This window comes from Panulirus ornatus, chromosome 2 (genome assembly GCF_036320965.1).
Source record: "Panulirus ornatus isolate Po-2019 chromosome 2, ASM3632096v1, whole genome shotgun sequence".
NCBI classification, from domain to species: Eukaryota; Metazoa; Arthropoda; class Malacostraca; order Decapoda; family Palinuridae; genus Panulirus; species Panulirus ornatus.
This window is the reverse complement of record NC_092225.1, coordinates 54,366,082-54,386,679: the sequence shown is the minus strand read 5'-3', so window position 1 is coordinate 54,386,679 and position 20,598 is coordinate 54,366,082. Positions and strand designations below refer to the sequence as shown.

The following is a 20,598-nucleotide window of genomic DNA, read 5'->3' as shown; positions in this document are numbered from 1 at the left end:
TATTAATGCATATTGAATTATAATTTGAACCCCCAAGGCAACAGGATTATTCTTTGAGCCATGGTTGGTACTGGAAATGGCTCACTGCTAAGATACAAGAGACTGATGAAATTGCTGCTAGACAGTTTGGATAGAGAAACATCAGGTAGAAGTCACAGGTATGAACAATAGGAGGAAGCATTAGGTAAAAGTGGTAGATTAGAACATTAGGTAGATGTAGGAACATTAGGTAGGAGCCTTTAGGAACAGTGTGCTAAAGTTGCCCTCTGCCAGTGGCTTAAGGGTGAGGCTATTTGCCATGGTTACCCCCTTAAGGGAGTTTTCAAATAGAATGGGCATCAGAGATATAGATAGATTGTGGTGAGCCTAGATCATGATAATTTCTTTACTCTTAATTCGAATCTTATCTGTCTGTCTATATCTGACACCTGTTCCCTTCAGGAACTCCTTAAATGGGGTGGCCATGGCACATAAGTTTCCATAACGGGTGAACTCCAGTGCTGCTTCTTAGCCTTTAGTGCTTCACTCTCAACATTATCTTTTAAACATTTTGAATTTATTTTTCAGGACAACATGAAGGGCAAAATATTAGTAGAACAGGTTTTCCGTGGAAAGAATTATGGTGTGATAGATATCTCCAGAGTTGCCTACAAAACAGACTTTCGTTTGATACACAAACATGAGGAAGCCAAATATCTGCAAGCCTATGAAAATTGTACTCCTCCTGAAACAAAAATTTTTCCACCAACTGTTGAAATGCCTCCTCTTCTAAAGGTTGGTAAATACCTAAAGCTGTTATTGGCAGATTAATTTTGTATCTTGTTGCTCATTTTTACTTCATTTACCATATAGCTGCAAGGTCTTGATTCTTTTTAAATGTTGCTTGAGGAGAAACATTTGGAAAGTTCCCTCATATCTTAAGTTTTAGTTCATTTTGTAGCATACACTTTTTTCTCGTTAACTTTCCTCATTACCAGTCACTGTATAAGTACAACAGTCTGGTCTACACCTCTTCTGTTACCACTATAGACCCATTCACTTCAACTGATGGATATGTCCAGATAAACATCTATACCTGTGACTTTGAAGTTGGAATTTACCCCACGCTAACCAAGAACCAGTTCCCTCCCCTGCATCATTTAAACACCTGCCACCTGTTCACTTGGGTTTACAGATATGTGTTACTCTGGGTTTCTGTGAGTGCTTGGCAGACTTTCTTTTAACTCTCCATGTTTTAAGATGATTATAATACGTTACATGCATTCTACCACTCCACAGGCTCTTCATGTTCCATACATACAATGAATATCCTTACCAACCATTCAACAACAGTCACGCCCTTTCTTAACAAATTCAAGTGCAATGCTATCCAGACCCACTGCCTTCCCGGATTTCATCTTCTGCAAGGATTTAGATAAAGAGGAAACAATGTCAGGAAGAAGAGGGTGGTGAAAGTAAGCTTAGAAGGGAGACATGTGAAGTAATACCAGGAGACATTGGGTGTAGAATGAGAAAATGTGAGAGTAAATGAAGCAAGAGGAGTGGGTGAGGAATGGGAGGTATTCAGGGAAGCAGTGCTAGCATGTGCAAGAGATGCATGTGGCATGCAAAAGGTGGGAGCGGGTCAGATTAGAAAAGGTAGAGAGTGGTGAGATGAAGAAGTTAAGTTGCTTGTTACAGAGAAAAGAGAGATGTTTGGTTTGTATTTACAGGAAAGTCTTGAAAATGATTTGGAGATGTATAAGAGAAAGTGGCAGGAGGAAGGTATAGGAGTTGAAAAGAGGGGAAATGAGAGTTGGGGTAAGATGGTATCGTTAAACTTTAGGGAGAATAAAAAGTTGTTTTGAAAGGGGATAGAGAATGTGTGAAAGACAAGAGAACAAATGGGAACATCAGTAGAGGGGCAAAGGGGAAGAGATAAGAGGAAGTGAGGAGGAGATAGAGTGAGTATTTTGAAGGATTGTTAAATGTGGTTGATGATAGAGTGGCAGATGTAGGGTGTTTTGCTTGGGTTGGCAAAGTCATGGAGAGTGCTTTGGTGAAGAGAGAAGAGGTGGTGAAAGCCTTGCAGGAGATGAAATGCAGTAAGGCAGCTGGAGTTGATGTATTGCAGTTGAATTCATTAAGAAAAGAGGAGGTGATGTTGATTGGTGAGGTGCCTAAGGATTGGTGGAATGCATGTATAGTGCCCTAGTATATAAAAGCAAATTATTAGTGTTGAGTATACCTGGTAAGTTATATATAGGGAGGGTATTGATTGAGAGGGTGAAGGCATGTGCAGAGCTTCAGATTCGAGAGAAGTGTGGTTTCAGAAGTGGTGAGGATGTATGGATCGGGTGTTTGCTTCAAGAATTGTGTGAGAAATACTTAGAAAAACAGATGGATTTGTATGTGGCATTTATTGATCTGAGAACACGCATGATATGGTGGATAGAGATGCTTTGTGGAAGGTATTAAGAATGTATGGTGTGGGAGGTAAGCTGCTAGAAGCAGAGAAGTTTTTATTAAGGATGTAAGGCATCTATACAAATAGGAAGAGAGGAGAGTGAATGGTACCAAGTGAAGGTTGGTCTGTAACTGGGATGGGTGATGTCACCATGGTTGTACAGTTTGTTTACGGATGGGGTGGTGAGGGAGGTAAATACAAAAGTTTTATAGAGAGGGGCTACTATGCTCTATGTGGGGGATGAAAGGGCGTGGGAAGTAAGTCAGTTGTTGTTTGCTAATGATACAGCACTGAAGGCTGAATTGAGTGAGAAACTACAGAAGTTAGTAAGTGAGTTTAAAAGAGAGTGATAAAGGAGGAAGTTGAGAGTGAATGCGAATGAAAGGTTCAGCTGAGTTGAGGGACAAGTTAGTTGGGGTGTGAATTTGACTGGAGAAAACTTGGAGGAATTGAAGTGTTTTAGATATCTAGGAGTGAACAGAGCAAGAAATGGAAACATGCAAGCGAAAGTGAGTCACAGGATGGAGGAGGGGTCCATGATTATCTGAGCAATGAAGAATGTGTGAAAAGTAAGAATGTTATCTGGGAGAATATGTTTGAAGGAATAGAAGTCACAACAATACTATATGGATGCGAGGCATGGGCTACAGCTAAGGCTATGCATAGGAGGATTGGTGTGTTGGAAATGTAATTTTGATTAAGTAATGAAAGGGTAAGAGGGATGTGTAGTTGAGAGAGCTGAAAAGGGTGTACTGAAATGGCATGGACATATGGAGAGACTGAATGAGGAAAAGTGGCCAAAGAGGATGTATTTGTCAGAAGTGGAGGGGACAAGGAGAACAGGAGACCAAATTGGAGATGGAAGGATGGAGTGGAAAATATTTTGAACAATCGGGGTCTGAAAATGCAGGGGGGTGGAGGCGTTCACGGGATGGTGAATCATTACATTGTGTTATACTGGGGTCAGTGTTCTGTCAATTGACTGAACTAGAGCATGTAAAGTGTTTGGGGTAAACCATGGAAAAGTTTTGGGCCCTTGTGGTTAGAGAGCTGCAGTATTGGTGCATTACACATGACAGCTAGAGAAGGGATGTACACAGATGTGGCCTTTCTACATCTGCTCCTGGCACTACCAGACTAATGTGGGAAATGGTGATCGTTTAAAGAGAAAAAGTAAGATCCAAGTAACAAGGATATTGGAGTGAGATTGTACCGGAAGTGTTTTTGTTTCATTGTGTAATTGTTGATCATCTAGGGTTGCTAGACATCGGGTGATTTTTCTAGTTTTTGTGTGGCTTACAGCTTTTTTTATATATGCTTTTGATTGAAACAAAAGAGTAGAATATAAAATCCTTGATTGAAAGTAAAGAATATATAAAATTTTGATTAGAAAAGCTAAAAAGATGACATATGCAAATAGGACAGCAGATTAGGACTTTGTAAGGGAAATTTTTGAAAATTTAAAAGAATATCAAACTATTTTCCAAGGAGGTATATAGATAAAAGTGAAAGAGAGGTATTTGTGAGGAGTGAAAGTGCATTAGCTCAGTATTGTAACCAGTGAGGTAGGAGGTGCTGCTGCTGTGGAAAGTATAGAAGTTCGGAATTGGGAAAAGTATTGAGTTTCAGCACACTGAGGCGTGATCTAGTTTTATTGGAGTTGCCAAGTCGCACCCCACCTTCTTGTGATGGCCTTGTTAGTACACCCCTTAGGGGTAAAACTGAAGGGGGAAGCATTTCCCAATTACATCAGGGCATAGTATTAGATATGGAGAAACACGTTAGGTGTACTGTTACTTTTAGCTTTGACAGCATTTGAACCTCGCTACCTCTGGAAACACTGTACCGGAGTTCCTGTATGCCAGTGACCTGTCAATGGTAAGGCACAAAAGGCTAAAAAGCGGCACTGGAGTTTGCCAGTTATGATGATGGTTAAAAGGAACAAGCGATTAAGGATGATAGCGCTGAATGTGAATGGGATGACTGGGGAGATTGTGGAGAGATTAAAAAGTTGCAGCGTGGATGTGCTAGGGATTGGGGAAACCCATGTCCTTGGGCAGGGTGTGTGGAGTGAAAATGGAAATGATGGATGCAAGTTATGGGAGGGCATGGAAAGTGTGGTATGTATGGGAATGAGTGAAAATTATCAAGGAAAAGAAGGATGTGTAATTCTCCTATGACCAAGAGTATGGGAGGGCATGGAAAGTGTGGTATGTATGGGAATGAGTGAAAATTATCAAGGAAGAGGAAAAGAAGGATGTGTAATTCTCCTATGACCAAGAGTATGGGAGGGTTAGAGCATGGATAGAGTGGATCAAGAATAGTGTGGATGAAAAGAAAGATTGGGATTGTGAAATATGCATGAGTATGTGTATATGTGCCTGTGGACATGAAGACTGTATAAGGTAAAGATGAAATGAAGCATTTCTGAAGGAATTTGAATGACTGTATAAACAGTTTTGAGATGAGAGAAACGTGGTCGTATTCGATGATATGAATTCGAAAGTGGGATGTGATGGAATTGATGAGTTAGTTGGTAAATGGGGGGAAGTGCCTGGAGTAAATGAGAATGGAAACTATCTTGTGGATATTTGTGCTGAGAGGGGTTTATTCCTTGCTAACACCTTTTTTTAGCACATATTCATTCACAGATATACATGGATGAGGAATGATGAAAGAGGAGAAAAAAAAGGCTTTGATTGACTATGTGTCAGTGGTTCTTGTGGGGATGAGGATCAGGAAGAAGTGTAGGTATGGTGTAAGGAAGAATGTAGAGGTAAAAGTGTTGGTGAGTAAGAATATGAATCAGGAAAAATACTGGGAGGAGTATGAAAGGATGGTAACTGAAAGCTTAAATGGAAGTGCACTGAAGGTAGGAATGCAGTCATGTGTGAATGAGTTCTTTAGAATTAATTAGAGAAATTATCCCTGGGGATTGGGGAGAAAGAATACTTCCTACGCATTCCTCACATGTCGTAGAAGGCGACTAAAGGGGACGGGAGCGAGGGGCTAGAAACCCTCCCTTCCTTGTATTTTAACTTTCTAAAAGGGGAAACAGAAGAAGGAGTTATGCGGGGAGTGCTCATCCTCCTCGAAGGCTCAGAATGGGGTGTCTAAATGTGTGTGGATGTAACCAAGATGAGAAAAAAGGAGAGATAGGTAGTATGTTTCAGGAAAGGAACCTGGATGTTTTGGCTGTGAGTGAAATGAATCTCAAGGGTAAAGGGGAAGAGTGGTTTGGGAATGTCTTGGGAGTAAAGTCAGGGGTTAGTGAGAGGACAAGAGCAAGGGAAGGAGTAGCACTACTCCTGAAACAGGAGTGGTGGGAGTATGTGAAAAAGTGTAAGAAAGTAAGCTCTGGATTGCTATAGGGTAAAACTGAAAGTGGATGGAGAGAGATGGGTGATTATTGGTGCATATGCACCTGGGCATGAGAAGAAAGATCTTGAGAGGCAAGTGTTTTGGGAGCAGCTGAGTGAGTGTGTCAGTAGTTTTGATGCACGAGACTGGGTTATAGTGATGGGTGATTTGAATGCAAAGGTGAGTAATGTGGCAGTTGAGGGAATAATTGGTGTACATGGGGTGTTCAGTGTTGTAAATGGAAATGGTGAAGAGCTTGTAGATTTATGTGCTGAAAAAGGACAGGTGATTGGGAATACCTGGTTTAAGAAGCGAGATATACATAAGTATACGTATGTAAGTAGAAGAGATGGCCAGAGAGCGTTATTGGATTAAATCTTAATTGATAGATGTGGGAAAGAGAGACTTATGGATGTTAATATGCTGAAAGGTGCAACTGGAGGGATGTCTGATCATTATCTTGTCGAGGTGAAGGTGAAGATTTGTAGAGGTTTTCAGAAAAGAAGAGAGAATGTTGGGATAAAGAGAGTGGTGAGAGTAAGTGAGCTTAGGAAGGAGACTTGTGTGAGGAAGTACCAGGAGAGACTGAGTACAGAATGGAAAAAGGTGAGAACAAAGGACGTAAGGGGAGTGGGGGAGGAATGGGATGTATTTAGGGAAGCAGTGATGGCTTGTGCAAAAGATGCTTGTGGCATGAGAAGCGTTGGAGGTGGGCAGATTAGAAAGGGTAGTGAGTGGTGGGATGAAGAAGTAAGATTATTAGTGAAAGAGAAGAGAGAGGCATTTGGACAATTTTTGCAGGGAAATAATGCAAATGAGAGGGAGATGTATAAAAGAAAGAGGCAGGAGGTCAAGAAAAAGGTGCAAGAGGTGAAAAAGAGGGCAAATGAGAGTTGAGGTGAGAATGTATCATTAGAGTTTAGGGAGAATAAAAAGATGTTTTGGAAGGAGGTAAATAAAGTGCGTAAGACATGGGAACATCAGTGAAGGGGGCTAATGGGGAGGTGATAACAAGTAGTGGTGATGTGAGAAGGAGATGGAGTGAGTATTTTGAAGGTTTGTTGAATGTGTTTGATGATGGAGTGGCAGATATAGGGTGTTTTGGTCGAGGTGGTGTGCAAAGTGAGAGGGTTAGGGAGAATGATTTGTTAAACAGAGAAGAGGTAGTAAAAGCTTTGCGGAAGATGAAAGCCGGCAGGGCAGCGGTTTTGGATGGTATTGCAGTGGAATTTATTAAAAAAGGGGGTGACTGTATTGTTGACTGGTTGGTAATGTTATTTAATGTATGTATGACTCATGGTGAGATGCCTGAGGATTGGCAGAATACTTGCATAGTGCCATTGTACAAAGGCAAAGGGGATAAAAGTGAGTGCTCAAATTACAGAGGTATAAGTTTGTTGAGTATTCCTGGGAAATTATATGGGAGGGTATTGATTGAGAGGGTGAAGGCATGTACAGAGCATCAGACTGGGGAAGAGCAGTGTGGTTTCAGAAGTGGTAGAGGATGTGTGGATCAGGTGTTTGCTTTGAAGAATGTATGTGAGAAATACTTAGAAAAGCAAATGGATTTGTATGTAGCATTTATGGATCTGGAGAAGGCATATGATAAGAGTTGATAGAGATGCTCTGTGGAAGGTATTAAGAATATATGGTGTGGGAGGCAAGTTGTTAGAAGCAGTGAAAAGTCTTTATAGAGAATGTAAGGCATGTGTATGTGTAGAAAGAGAGGAAAGTGATTGGTTCTCAGTGAATATTGGTTTGCGGCAGGGGTGCGTGATGTCTCCATGGTTGTTTAATTTTTTTATGGATGGGGTTGTTAGGGAGGTGAATGCAAGAGTTTTGGAAAGAGGGGCATGTGTGCAATCTGTTGTGGATGATAGAGCTTGGGAAGTGAGTCAGTTGTTGTTCGCTGATGATACAGCGCTAGTGGCTGATTCGTGTGAGAAACTGCAGAAGCTGATGACTGAGTTTGGTAAAGTGTGTGAAAGAAGAAAGCTGAGAGTAAATGTGAATAAGAGCAAGGTTATTAGGTACAGTAGAGTTAAGGGACAAGTCAATTGGGAGGTAAGTTTGAATGGAGATAAACTGGAGGAAGTGAAGTATTTTAGATATCTGGGAGTGGATTTGGCATCGGATGGAACCATGGAAGCGGAAGTAAATCATAGGTTGGGGGAGGGGGCGTTGAAGAATGTGTGGAAGTCGAGAACGTTATCTTGGAAAGCAAAAATGGGTATGTTTGAAGGAATAGAAGTCACAACAATACTATATGGATGCGAGGCATTGGGCTAAGCTAAGGCTATGCATAGGAGGATTGGTGTGTTGAAATGTAATTTTGATTAAGTAATGAAAGGGTAAGAGAGATGTGTGGTATTAAAAAGAGTGTGGTTGAGAGAGGAGAAGAGGGAGACCAATTGGAGGTGGAAAGATGGAGTGAAAATGGAAATGATGGATGCAAGTTATGGGAGGGCATGGAAAGTGTGGTATGTATGGGAATGAGTGAAAATTATCAAGGAAAAGAAGGATGTGTAATTCTCCTATGACCAAGAGTATGGGAGGGCATGGAAAGTGTGGTATGTATGGGAATGAGTGAAAATTATCAAGGAAGAGGAAAAGAAGGATGTGTAATTCTCCTATGACCAAGAGTATGGGAGGGCATGGAAAGTGTGGTATGTATGGGAATGAGTGAAAATTATCAAGGAAAAGAAGGATGTGTAATTCTCCTATGACCAAGAGTATGGGAGGGCATGGAAAGTGTGGTATGTATGGGAATGAGTGAAAATTATCAAGGAAGAGGAAAAGAAGGATGTGTAATTCTCCTATGACCAAGAGTATGGGAGGGCATGGAAAGTGTGGTATGTATGGGAATGAGTGAAAATTATCAAGGAAGAGGAAAAGAAGGATGTGTAATTCTCCTATGACCAAGAGTATGGGAGGGCATGGAAAGTGTGGTATGTATGGGAATGAGTGAAAATTATCAAGGAAAAGAAGGATGTGTAATTCTCCTATGACCAAGAGTATGGGAGGGCATGGAAAGTGTGGTATGTATGGGAATGAGTGAAAATTATCAAGGAAGAGGAAAAGAAGGATGTGTAATTCTCCTATGACCAAGAGTATGGGAGGGCATGGAAAGTGTGGTATGTATGGGAATGAGTGAAAATTATCAAGGAAAAGAAGGATGTGTAATTCTCCTATGACCAAGAGTATGGGAGGGCATGGAAAGTGTGGTATGTATGGGAATGAGTGAAAATTATCAAGGAAGAGGAAAAGAAGGATGTGTAATTCTCCTATGACCAAGAGTATGGGAGGGCATGGAAAGTGTGGTATGTATGGGAATGAGTGAAAATTATCAAGGAAAAGAAGGATGTGTAATTCTCCTATGACCAAGAGTATGGGAGGGCATGGAAAGTGTGGTATGTATGGGAATGAGTGAAAATTATCAAGGAAGAGGAAAAGAAGGATGTGTAATTCTCCTATGACCAAGAGTATGGGAGGGCATGGAAAGTGTGGTATGTATGGGAATGAGTGAAAATTATCAAGGAAGAGGAAAAGAAGGATGTGTAATTCTCCTATGACCAAGAGTATGGGAGGGCATGGAAAGTGTGGTATGTATGGGAATGAGTGAAAATTATCAAGGAAGAGGAAAAGAAGGATGTGTAATTCTCCTATGACCAAGAGTATGGGAGGGCATGGAAAGTGTGGTATGTATGGGAATGAGTGAAAATTATCAAGGAAGAGGAAAAGAAGGATGTGTAATTCTCCTATGACCAAGAGTATGGGAGGGCATGGAAAGTGTGGTATGTATGGGAATGAGTGAAAATTATCAAGGAAAAGAAGGATGTGTAATTCTCCTATGACCAAGAGTATGGGAGGGCATGGAAAGTGTGGTATGTATGGGAATGAGTGAAAATTATCAAGGAAAAGAAGGATGTGTAATTCTCCTATGACCAAGAGTATGGGAGGGCATGGAAAGTGTGGTATGTATGGGAATGAGTGAAAATTATCAAGGAAAAGAAGGATGTGTAATTCTCCTATGACCAAGAGTATGGGAGGGCATGGAAAGTGTGGTATGTATGGGAATGAGTGAAAATTATCAAGGAAAAGAAGGATGTGTAATTCTCCTATGACCAAGAGTATGGGAGGGCATGGAAAGTGTGGTATGTATGGGAATGAGTGAAAATTATCAAGGAAAAGAAGGATGTGTAATTCTCCTATGACCAAGAGTATGGGAGGGCATGGAAAGTGTGGTATGTATGGGAATGAGTGAAAATTATCAAGGAAAAGAAGGATGTGTAATTCTCCTATGACCAAGAGTATGGGAGGGCATGGAAAGTGTGGTATGTATGGGAATGAGTGAAAATTATCAAGGAAAAGAAGGATGTGTAATTCTCCTATGACCAAGAGTATGGGAGGGCATGGAAAGTGTGGTATGTATGGGAATGAGTGAAAATTATCAAGGAAAAGAAGGATGTGTAATTCTCCTATGACCAAGAGTATGGGAGGGCATGGAAAGTGTGGTATGTATGGGAATGAGTGAAAATTATCAAGGAAAAGAAGGATGTGTAATTCTCCTATGACCAAGAGTATGGGAGGGCATGGAAAGTGTGGTATGTATGGGAATGAGTGAAAATTATCAAGGAAGAGGAAAAGAAGGATGTGTAATTCTCCTATGACCAAGAGTATGGGAGGGCATGGAAAGTGTGGTATGTATGGGAATGAGTGAAAATTATCAAGGAAAAGAAGGATGTGTAATTCTCCTATGACCAAGAGTATGGGAGGGCATGGAAAGTGTGGTATGTATGGGAATGAGTGAAAATTATCAAGGAAGAGGAAAAGAAGGATGTGTAATTCTCCTATGACCAAGAGTATGGGAGGGCATGGAAAGTGTGGTATGTATGGGAATGAGTGAAAATTATCAAGGAAAAGAAGGATGTGTAATTCTCCTATGACCAAGAGTATGGGAGGGCATGGAAAGTGTGGTATGTATGGGAATGAGTGAAAATTATCAAGGAAAAGAAGGATGTGTAATTCTCCTATGACCAAGAGTATGGGAGGGCATGGAAAGTGTGGTATGTATGGGAATGAGTGAAAATTATCAAGGAAAAGAAGGATGTGTAATTCTCCTATGACCAAGAGTATGGGAGGGCATGGAAAGTGTGGTATGTATGGGAATGAGTGAAAATTATCAAGGAAAAGAAGGATGTGTAATTCTCCTATGACCAAGAGTATGGGAGGGCATGGAAAGTGTGGTATGTATGGGAATGAGTGAAAATTATCAAGGAAGAGGAAAAGAAGGATGTGTAATTCTCCTATGACCAAGAGTATGGGAGGGCATGGAAAGTGTGGTATGTATGGGAATGAGTGAAAATTATCAAGGAAAAGAAGGATGTGTAATTCTCCTATGACCAAGAGTATGGGAGGGCATGGAAAGTGTGGTATGTATGGGAATGAGTGAAAATTATCAAGGAAAAGAAGGATGTGTAATTCTCCTATGACCAAGAGTATGGGAGGGCATGGAAAGTGTGGTATGTATGGGAATGAGTGAAAATTATCAAGGAAAAGAAGGATGTGTAATTCTCCTATGACCAAGAGTATGGGAGGGCATGGAAAGTGTGGTATGTATGGGAATGAGTGAAAATTATCAAGGAAAAGAAGGATGTGTAATTCTCCTATGACCAAGAGTATGGGAGGGCATGGAAAGTGTGGTATGTATGGGAATGAGTGAAAATTATCAAGGAAGAGGAAAAGAAGGATGTGTAATTCTCCTATGACCAAGAGTATGGGAGGGCATGGAAAGTGTGGTATGTATGGGAATGAGTGAAAATTATCAAGGAAAAGAAGGATGTGTAATTCTCCTATGACCAAGAGTATGGGAGGGCATGGAAAGTGTGGTATGTATGGGAATGAGTGAAAATTATCAAGGAAAAGAAGGATGTGTAATTCTCCTATGACCAAGAGTATGGGAGGGCATGGAAAGTGTGGTATGTATGGGAATGAGTGAAAATTATCAAGGAAAAGAAGGATGTGTAATTCTCCTATGACCAAGAGTATGGGAGGGCATGGAAAGTGTGGTATGTATGGGAATGAGTGAAAATTATCAAGGAAAAGAAGGATGTGTAATTCTCCTATGACCAAGAGTATGGGAGGGCATGGAAAGTGTGGTATGTATGGGAATGAGTGAAAATTATCAAGGAAAAGAAGGATGTGTAATTCTCCTATGACCAAGAGTATGGGAGGGCATGGAAAGTGTGGTATGTATGGGAATGAGTGAAAATTATCAAGGAAAAGAAGGATGTGTAATTCTCCTATGACCAAGAGTATGGGAGGGCATGGAAAGTGTGGTATGTATGGGAATGAGTGAAAATTATCAAGGAAAAGAAGGATGTGTAATTCTCCTATGACCAAGAGTATGGGAGGGCATGGAAAGTGTGGTATGTATGGGAATGAGTGAAAATTATCAAGGAAAAGAAGGATGTGTAATTCTCCTATGACCAAGAGTATGGGAGGGCATGGAAAGTGTGGTATGTATGGGAATGAGTGAAAATTATCAAGGAAGAGGAAAAGAAGGATGTGTAATTCTCCTATGACCAAGAGTATGGGAGGGCATGGAAAGTGTGGTATGTATGGGAATGAGTGAAAATTATCAAGGAAAAGAAGGATGTGTAATTCTCCTATGACCAAGAGTATGGGAGGGCATGGAAAGTGTGGTATGTATGGGAATGAGTGAAAATTATCAAGGAAGAGGAAAAGAAGGATGTGTAATTCTCCTATGACCAAGAGTATGGGAGGGCATGGAAAGTGTGGTATGTATGGGAATGAGTGAAAATTATCAAGGAAAAGAAGGATGTGTAATTCTCCTATGACCAAGAGTATGGGAGGGCATGGAAAGTGTGGTATGTATGGGAATGAGTGAAAATTATCAAGGAAAAGAAGGATGTGTAATTCTCCTATGACCAAGAGTATGGGAGGGCATGGAAAGTGTGGTATGTATGGGAATGAGTGAAAATTATCAAGGAAAAGAAGGATGTGTAATTCTCCTATGACCAAGAGTATGGGAGGGCATGGAAAGTGTGGTATGTATGGGAATGAGTGAAAATTATCAAGGAAAAGAAGGATGTGTAATTCTCCTATGACCAAGAGTATGGGAGGGCATGGAAAGTGTGGTATGTATGGGAATGAGTGAAAATTATCAAGGAAAAGAAGGATGTGTAATTCTCCTATGACCAAGAGTATGGGAGGGCATGGAAAGTGTGGTATGTATGGGAATGAGTGAAAATTATCAAGGAAAAGAAGGATGTGTAATTCTCCTATGACCAAGAGTATGGGAGGGCATGGAAAGTGTGGTATGTATGGGAATGAGTGAAAATTATCAAGGAAAAGAAGGATGTGTAATTCTCCTATGACCAAGAGTATGGGAGGGCATGGAAAGTGTGGTATGTATGGGAATGAGTGAAAATTATCAAGGAAAAGAAGGATGTGTAATTCTCCTATGACCAAGAGTATGGGAGGGCATGGAAAGTGTGGTATGTATGGGAATGAGTGAAAATTATCAAGGAAAAGAAGGATGTGTAATTCTCCTATGACCAAGAGTATGGGAGGGCATGGAAAGTGTGGTATGTATGGGAATGAGTGAAAATTATCAAGGAAAAGAAGGATGTGTAATTCTCCTATGACCAAGAGTATGGGAGGGCATGGAAAGTGTGGTATGTATGGGAATGAGTGAAAATTATCAAGGAAAAGAAGGATGTGTAATTCTCCTATGACCAAGAGTATGGGAGGGCATGGAAAGTGTGGTATGTATGGGAATGAGTGAAAATTATCAAGGAAGAGGAAAAGAAGGATGTGTAATTCTCCTATGACCAAGAGTATGGGAGGGCATGGAAAGTGTGGTATGTATGGGAATGAGTGAAAATTATCAAGGAAAAGAAGGATGTGTAATTCTCCTATGACCAAGAGTATGGGAGGGCATGGAAAGTGTGGTATGTATGGGAATGAGTGAAAATTATCAAGGAAGAGGAAAAGAAGGATGTGTAATTCTCCTATGACCAAGAGTATGGGAGGGCATGGAAAGTGTGGTATGTATGGGAATGAGTGAAAATTATCAAGGAAGAGGAAAAGAAGGATGTGTAATTCTCCTATGACCAAGAGTATGGGAGGGCATGGAAAGTGTGGTATGTATGGGAATGAGTGAAAATTATCAAGGAAGAGGAAAAGAAGGATGTGTAATTCTCCTATGACCAAGAGTATGGGAGGGCATGGAAAGTGTGGTATGTATGGGAATGAGTGAAAATTATCAAGGAAAAGAAGGATGTGTAATTCTCCTATGACCAAGAGTATGGGAGGGCATGGAAAGTGTGGTATGTATGGGAATGAGTGAAAATTATCAAGGAAGAGGAAAAGAAGGATGTGTAATTCTCCTATGACCAAGAGTATGGGAGGGCATGGAAAGTGTGGTATGTATGGGAATGAGTGAAAATTATCAAGGAAGAGGAAAAGAAGGATGTGTAATTCTCCTATGACCAAGAGTATGGGAGGGCATGGAAAGTGTGGTATGTATGGGAATGAGTGAAAATTATCAAGGAAGAGGAAAAGAAGGATGTGTAATTCTCCTATGACCAAGAGTATGGGAGGGCATGGAAAGTGTGGTATGTATGGGAATGAGTGAAAATTATCAAGGAAGAGGAAAAGAAGGATGTGTAATTCTCCTATGACCAAGAGTATGGGAGGGCATGGAAAGTGTGGTATGTATGGGAATGAGTGAAAATTATCAAGGAAGAGGAAAAGAAGGATGTGTAATTCTCCTATGACCAAGAGTATGGGAGGGCATGGAAAGTGTGGTATGTATGGGAATGAGTGAAAATTATCAAGGAAAAGAAGGATGTGTAATTCTCCTATGACCAAGAGTATGGGAGGGCATGGAAAGTGTGGTATGTATGGGAATGAGTGAAAATTATCAAGGAAGAGGAAAAGAAGGATGTGTAATTCTCCTATGACCAAGAGTATGGGAGGGCATGGAAAGTGTGGTATGTATGGGAATGAGTGAAAATTATCAAGGAAAAGAAGGATGTGTAATTCTCCTATGACCAAGAGTATGGGAGGGCATGGAAAGTGTGGTATGTATGGGAATGAGTGAAAATTATCAAGGAAAAGAAGGATGTGTAATTCTCCTATGACCAAGAGTATGGGAGGGCATGGAAAGTGTGGTATGTATGGGAATGAGTGAAAATTATCAAGGAAAAGAAGGATGTGTAATTCTCCTATGACCAAGAGTATGGGAGGGCATGGAAAGTGTGGTATGTATGGGAATGAGTGAAAATTATCAAGGAAAAGAAGGATGTGTAATTCTCCTATGACCAAGAGTATGGGAGGGCATGGAAAGTGTGGTATGTATGGGAATGAGTGAAAATTATCAAGGAAAAGAAGGATGTGTAATTCTCCTATGACCAAGAGTATGGGAGGGCATGGAAAGTGTGGTATGTATGGGAATGAGTGAAAATTATCAAGGAAAAGAAGGATGTGTAATTCTCCTATGACCAAGAGTATGGGAGGGCATGGAAAGTGTGGTATGTATGGGAATGAGTGAAAATTATCAAGGAAAAGAAGGATGTGTAATTCTCCTATGACCAAGAGTATGGGAGGGCATGGAAAGTGTGGTATGTATGGGAATGAGTGAAAATTATCAAGGAAAAGAAGGATGTGTAATTCTCCTATGACCAAGAGTATGGGAGGGCATGGAAAGTATTCATTTATTTGTCTTGCATGCCTCATACCCACATGAACATGCATCTCATGTTGAAAATGACTGCAGGCAAACATTTTTCTTCCAAACTCAGATGCACCATTTGTGGGGACTATTGACAGAATTAAGGACCCTAGCCCTAATTTTGGAGGCTAATAGAAAGGGCAGGAATACCTAACAATGGTAGGCTTGCTAACTCTGCAACCTTAGCTTTTTCTCTTAATAATATTACTCTCCTTCAGACTCATAAAGTTCCTAAATTGTGTTTGGTGAAGGGGAGTAATTTCTGCTTGCAAACAGAGGAAGCTTGACGGATGTGTACACCTGCCACCAACTTGTGGTTGTAATAATAAGGAATATCTTCAGCCTCTCATATTCATCATTTATTCCTCTTGCATGCTTCTTACCCCCATGAACATGCATCTCTTGTTGAAAATGACTGCAGGCAAGCAACTTATTTTCATACCATTTGCACCATTTGTGGGGACTATTAACAGATCTAGGTTGGCTAGCAAAAAGGGTAGGAATACATAAAAGTGGCAGGCTTGTTAACCTGCAACCTAATCTGTTCCTGTCATTAGTATTACTCTCCTTCAGGCTCAGAAAGTTCCAAAATTGGATTTGTTTTAGGGGAGTAACTTCTGCCTGCAGACAGAGGAAGCTTGAGGGATGTGTACATCTACCACCAACCTTTGTTAATAATTGGCACCGATAAATCGGTGGATTTTCCAAGGCTGACCTCAAGAGATTTCTGCTTCTAGCCAAAGGCAGACTTAATGTTCCTGTACTAGGCGATATTCCAGGAGCGCCACCTACTGCAGAACTTGAACCACTTGAGGAGGGCTCACTTGTACAAACAGATGAAGCAGACATGGGCATGTCATATGATGAACTGTCCACATATGGAAAGCTTCGAAAAGTTGAATGTTGTGGTCCATACTCCATGTTTGGCAAGCTAGTTCATCTTTGGTCTGATCAATGTGCACCTAAAGAGGTTGCAGAGAAAGTTAAGCTGTTCTTCCGTTGTTACAGTGTTAACCGCCACAAGATGACTGTTTTGACTCCAGCATACCATGCTGAGACATATTCACCTGATGATCATCGCTTTGACCACCGACAGTTCCTGTACAACTACCACTTGGTGTGGCAGTTTAAAGCTATAGATAAAGCAGTGGAAAAGTTAGATTGTGGAGGGGATGGAGATCAAGTTGAACGAAGTGGGTCTACATGTTCCAATAAAGGCAGTCGGTCGTCTTCCTTCACACGGCCTTCATCGCGGTCATCCAACAACTCACTCACTGGATTTACTGGTAGTGAGTCTCATCATCAAGGAGTAGAAGTAGCACCTGGACCTGTCATTCAAAATGCACACAGTGAACAAGACTGCACAAATGAAAGTAAACATATTGCATTGAACATGATAGTGCCACACTACCAAGGTCAGAAAATGGAAAGTAGTAAAAGTTCATCCTCTCATCTTGGACCTGCTAGTGAGGAAGACCGAAAATGCCGTGGATCTACATCAATCTTTGTTAATGCTCTTGGACACAGTACTCAGAAAGCAAGTCGTTGTGGGGATTCAGCTTCTACCATTCAGTACCTTAATAACAACATACAAATGTAAAGAGTTTTTTAGTAGATAATAACATTTTAGATTTTTTTTTTCATATGTAATTGCTTTTTCCAACTTTGTATAGGAAACATCAGGAACGTGATAATACTGGCCTCACTTACACATCTCCACTCTCCAGCTGTCAAGTATGATTTACTGAAACCAGCACTTACCATCCACAACCAGGTCTTTTAGATTGCTTCATTTGCTCTGGATCAGTCCATTACCATCTTGTTGATCCTATATTTCACATGAATCCAGTTCATTCTATCCTATGCATGCCCTTCATTTTCCTGAATGTTTAGGCCCCAGTACCCCAAAGCCTCCTTCAGTCATTCCTTTCATCTCCTTCTAGGTCTCCCTATTCCCATTTGTTTCATCTACTTTTAATATTAAGATCCTCTTAGTCAGTCTTTCTTTGCTCATCTTTGTTATATATATATATATATATATATATATATATATATATATATATATATATATATATATATGCTTAATATATTCCCTGGGGATAGGGGAGAAAGAATACTTCCCACGTATTCCCTGCGTGTCGTAGAAGGCGACTAAAAGGGAAGGGAGCGGGGGGCTGGAAATCCTCCCCTCTCGTTTTTTTTTTTTTTTTTCCAAAAGAAGGAACAGAGAAGAGGGCCAGGTGAGGATATTCCCTCAAAGGCCCAGTCCCTCTGTTCTTAACGCTACCTCGCTATCGCGGGAAATAGCGAATAGTATGAAAAAAAAAAAAAAAAAAGCTATGCTCTGGCCAGTACTTTTTCTGAAGATTAGTTATTGTTTTTCACATGGGATCATGACCCTAGTCTGCCTAAAAGGGGGTATAGATAATATAATAGTTTCACATGTCTTTATTAGCTTTGATTAGCTGACCAATGTAAAACAATCTTTGAGAGTTTTGGGTACTTTTTTAGTATAGTTAAGCTACCCTTGTTGGAATCCATTTGACTGGACAGTATTACACGTATCCCTCAAGCCTCCTTTATCAGTGTGGAAATATAGTCATTCCAGAGGCAATTGTGTAGCTAAGGATTTATACTTCAGATTATTAAACTTTAGGTTAGGGAAAGCTAAATTCTAGCATTGAGGTGATGATTCTGGACTAAAGTATACTTTTAAGGATAATAAAAAGAGTCAAAACCAGCACCTCAGGAGGGCACTTTTGCAGAAGAGGTAAACTATCACAATGCAGCTTTGTTTGATCTTCCCAGTTCACCTTGAAATATTTTGTCTTTCAGATTTTGGCAGAAAGGGAAGGACACCCTTCAAAAATTCTCAAACTTCGTATTGGAAACAACCATAGTTTATGTCGCATTGCTAAGGATGGAGAAAAACCCACTGTTGATATTTCTATTGGATTGGGTACTCCACTTAGTCCACAGCTGTATGAAGGATTATTATAGAACTGTAGCCAGAGTAGAGTAAAATTCTTAAATGCAAGTTAGTTTATTGTACAAACAAGTTTGGATTTATGTGTACCATATTTAGTTAGGTTTTTAATATGATTTAGGTACATATCATAGGCGAACAAGTTGACATAAATTCCACATGAATAATGGGTCATTTCAGGTGTTAACATGGATATGCCTTTATATACTTTAAGATTCAGGTTAATGATGTTTCAGGACTTTTGATTAACTTTAGTTTCAAATAGTCTTTATTAGTCTGAGGCAGATATTTGTCATATTAGGTGTACTGATATTTAACTTTTCTTGTAAAGTGATAGTGAAATGCCAATAAGAATTCATGTTTTGAAAGGTTGTGCTTTTATACTCCTTTTGTGTCCCAGAATAGCAGGTCACCTCAAGTGCATTAGATATATCTGCCCTCAAGCTTGCCAGTGGACTTGAGGATAGAAACCCACTTTGCAAAATTCATCTCCATAAAAGATATGCATATTAAGGTGATCCATTTCTAGAGGCATAGATAGATGCTGCTGTGATCATTAATCAGAGAAATGCTTATTAATTATCTACAGATCAGGTATTGTTGGTAATTCATGAGATGAAAGATAGATGCTTCTATAGTTCTAACCTGCCTTGAGAGAAGGAATCTCAGAACATCAATTTTAAAGTTACAGTCTTGATGATAGTAAGGTCTTCATTCATCAACATTTATATGGTACATACTACTAAATTTGACCTCATATCCTGAAGTTTGGTGATGTGTTGAAGGTTTACAAGGAGGGACTCGGAAGTAACATTATTTTTTAGAACAATGAAACCATGAGTTGTGTTCTTTCACTAGCCCATGAATTTAAAGGCAAAACAGTTCACATAAGTTAGCCCCAGCATAAATCTAATCTCCTCCTGTTCTATTCCCCTCCCCCACATGACCTAACGTCCTGACATGATCCAGCTTTCTCCAGTGACCCAGCCTCATGCTGTGACTGTGCCTCCCTGCATGGCCCATATTCCTGATCTGACCCAGAGCCCCAACATATTCCAGCTAACTAACACAACCCACCTGCCCTCTGTGATCCTGCTTACCCTGGTGACCCAGCATGGCATCCTGACACTACCTAGCCTTTGCCTGTACCTCATTGCTTCCAGTGACCCCATCTATCTGGACATACAACCTTCCATTCCGCTTTGCAATACAGGCGTATGTTTGGTGTGTACCACCATCTGGATTTGGCTGTCTTTGGGACCATCATATATATCATAAGGTCTTTGCTTAAGTTATGGTTTTGTTGCATTTGTAGATGATGTGATGGTCATGATTGCTCTAAGCATAGGTCAGATTTTTTTTGGTCCCTGATGAGAGGGAGACAGATGGAAAGTTCTGCCAGTAAAGCAACAGTTAATAACTGACGTTTGAGTGGCTGACTTTAAAATATACAAACCAAAAAGTCTGTCTTAAACTCACACCAGACAGGATAAGTACAAGACTTTTAGGGTGTTAATGTAGAATGTGTTGTTAAGTTAGTGACTAAAAAGAAGTAACTTTTTTTGTTTTAGCATTTCATTGACCATCTTAGGCTGAGTTATTTAAAACATGAAATCAAAAGATTTGACAATTTGTTTGCTGTAAAAGTGAGTTACAAATTGAGGAATTTTGGAGAGATGGCCAGACATTTCTAAAAGCCACCAATATTGTTACGAAGAATTTCTATGCCATTTAATTTGTGTTCATGTATGTGTAACTATTTCAAGTTACCAATTTGTGTGTGTGTAATTACCTATTTTTGTATGGCTTATGACCTCAGCCAGTTAGGGCATCCAATTACTTCTATATATATATTATTTATTTGCAGTTGAATTTATTAAAAAAGGGGGTGACTGTATTGTTGACTGGTTGGTAAGGTTATTTAATGTATGTATGACTCATGGTGAGGTGCCTGAGGATTGGCGGAATGCGTGCATAGTGCCATTGTACAAAGGCAAAGGGGATTAGAGTGAGTGCTCAAATTACAGAGGTATAAGTTTGTTGAGT

At 40.2% G+C, this 20,598-nt stretch overlaps 1 protein-coding gene across 5 annotated transcripts in view; it reads left to right on the top strand.

Annotated features, from left to right (window-relative positions):
- mRpS34 (mitochondrial ribosomal protein S34) overlaps window positions 1-18,920 on the top strand; it is a 293,839-nt gene extending 274,919 nt beyond the window's left edge. For all 5 annotated transcript variants that reach the window (XM_071676062.1, XM_071676018.1, XM_071676040.1 and 2 more), the window contains 2 exons: window positions 568-774; window positions 18,402-18,920. In XM_071676062.1, the coding sequence (XP_071532163.1) occupies window positions 568-774; window positions 18,402-18,566 (372 nt within the window). In that variant the 3' untranslated portion in view covers window positions 18,567-18,920. The remainder of the gene's footprint in view (window positions 1-567; window positions 775-18,401) is intronic.
- The last annotated feature ends 1,678 nt before the right edge of the window (window positions 18,921-20,598 follow it).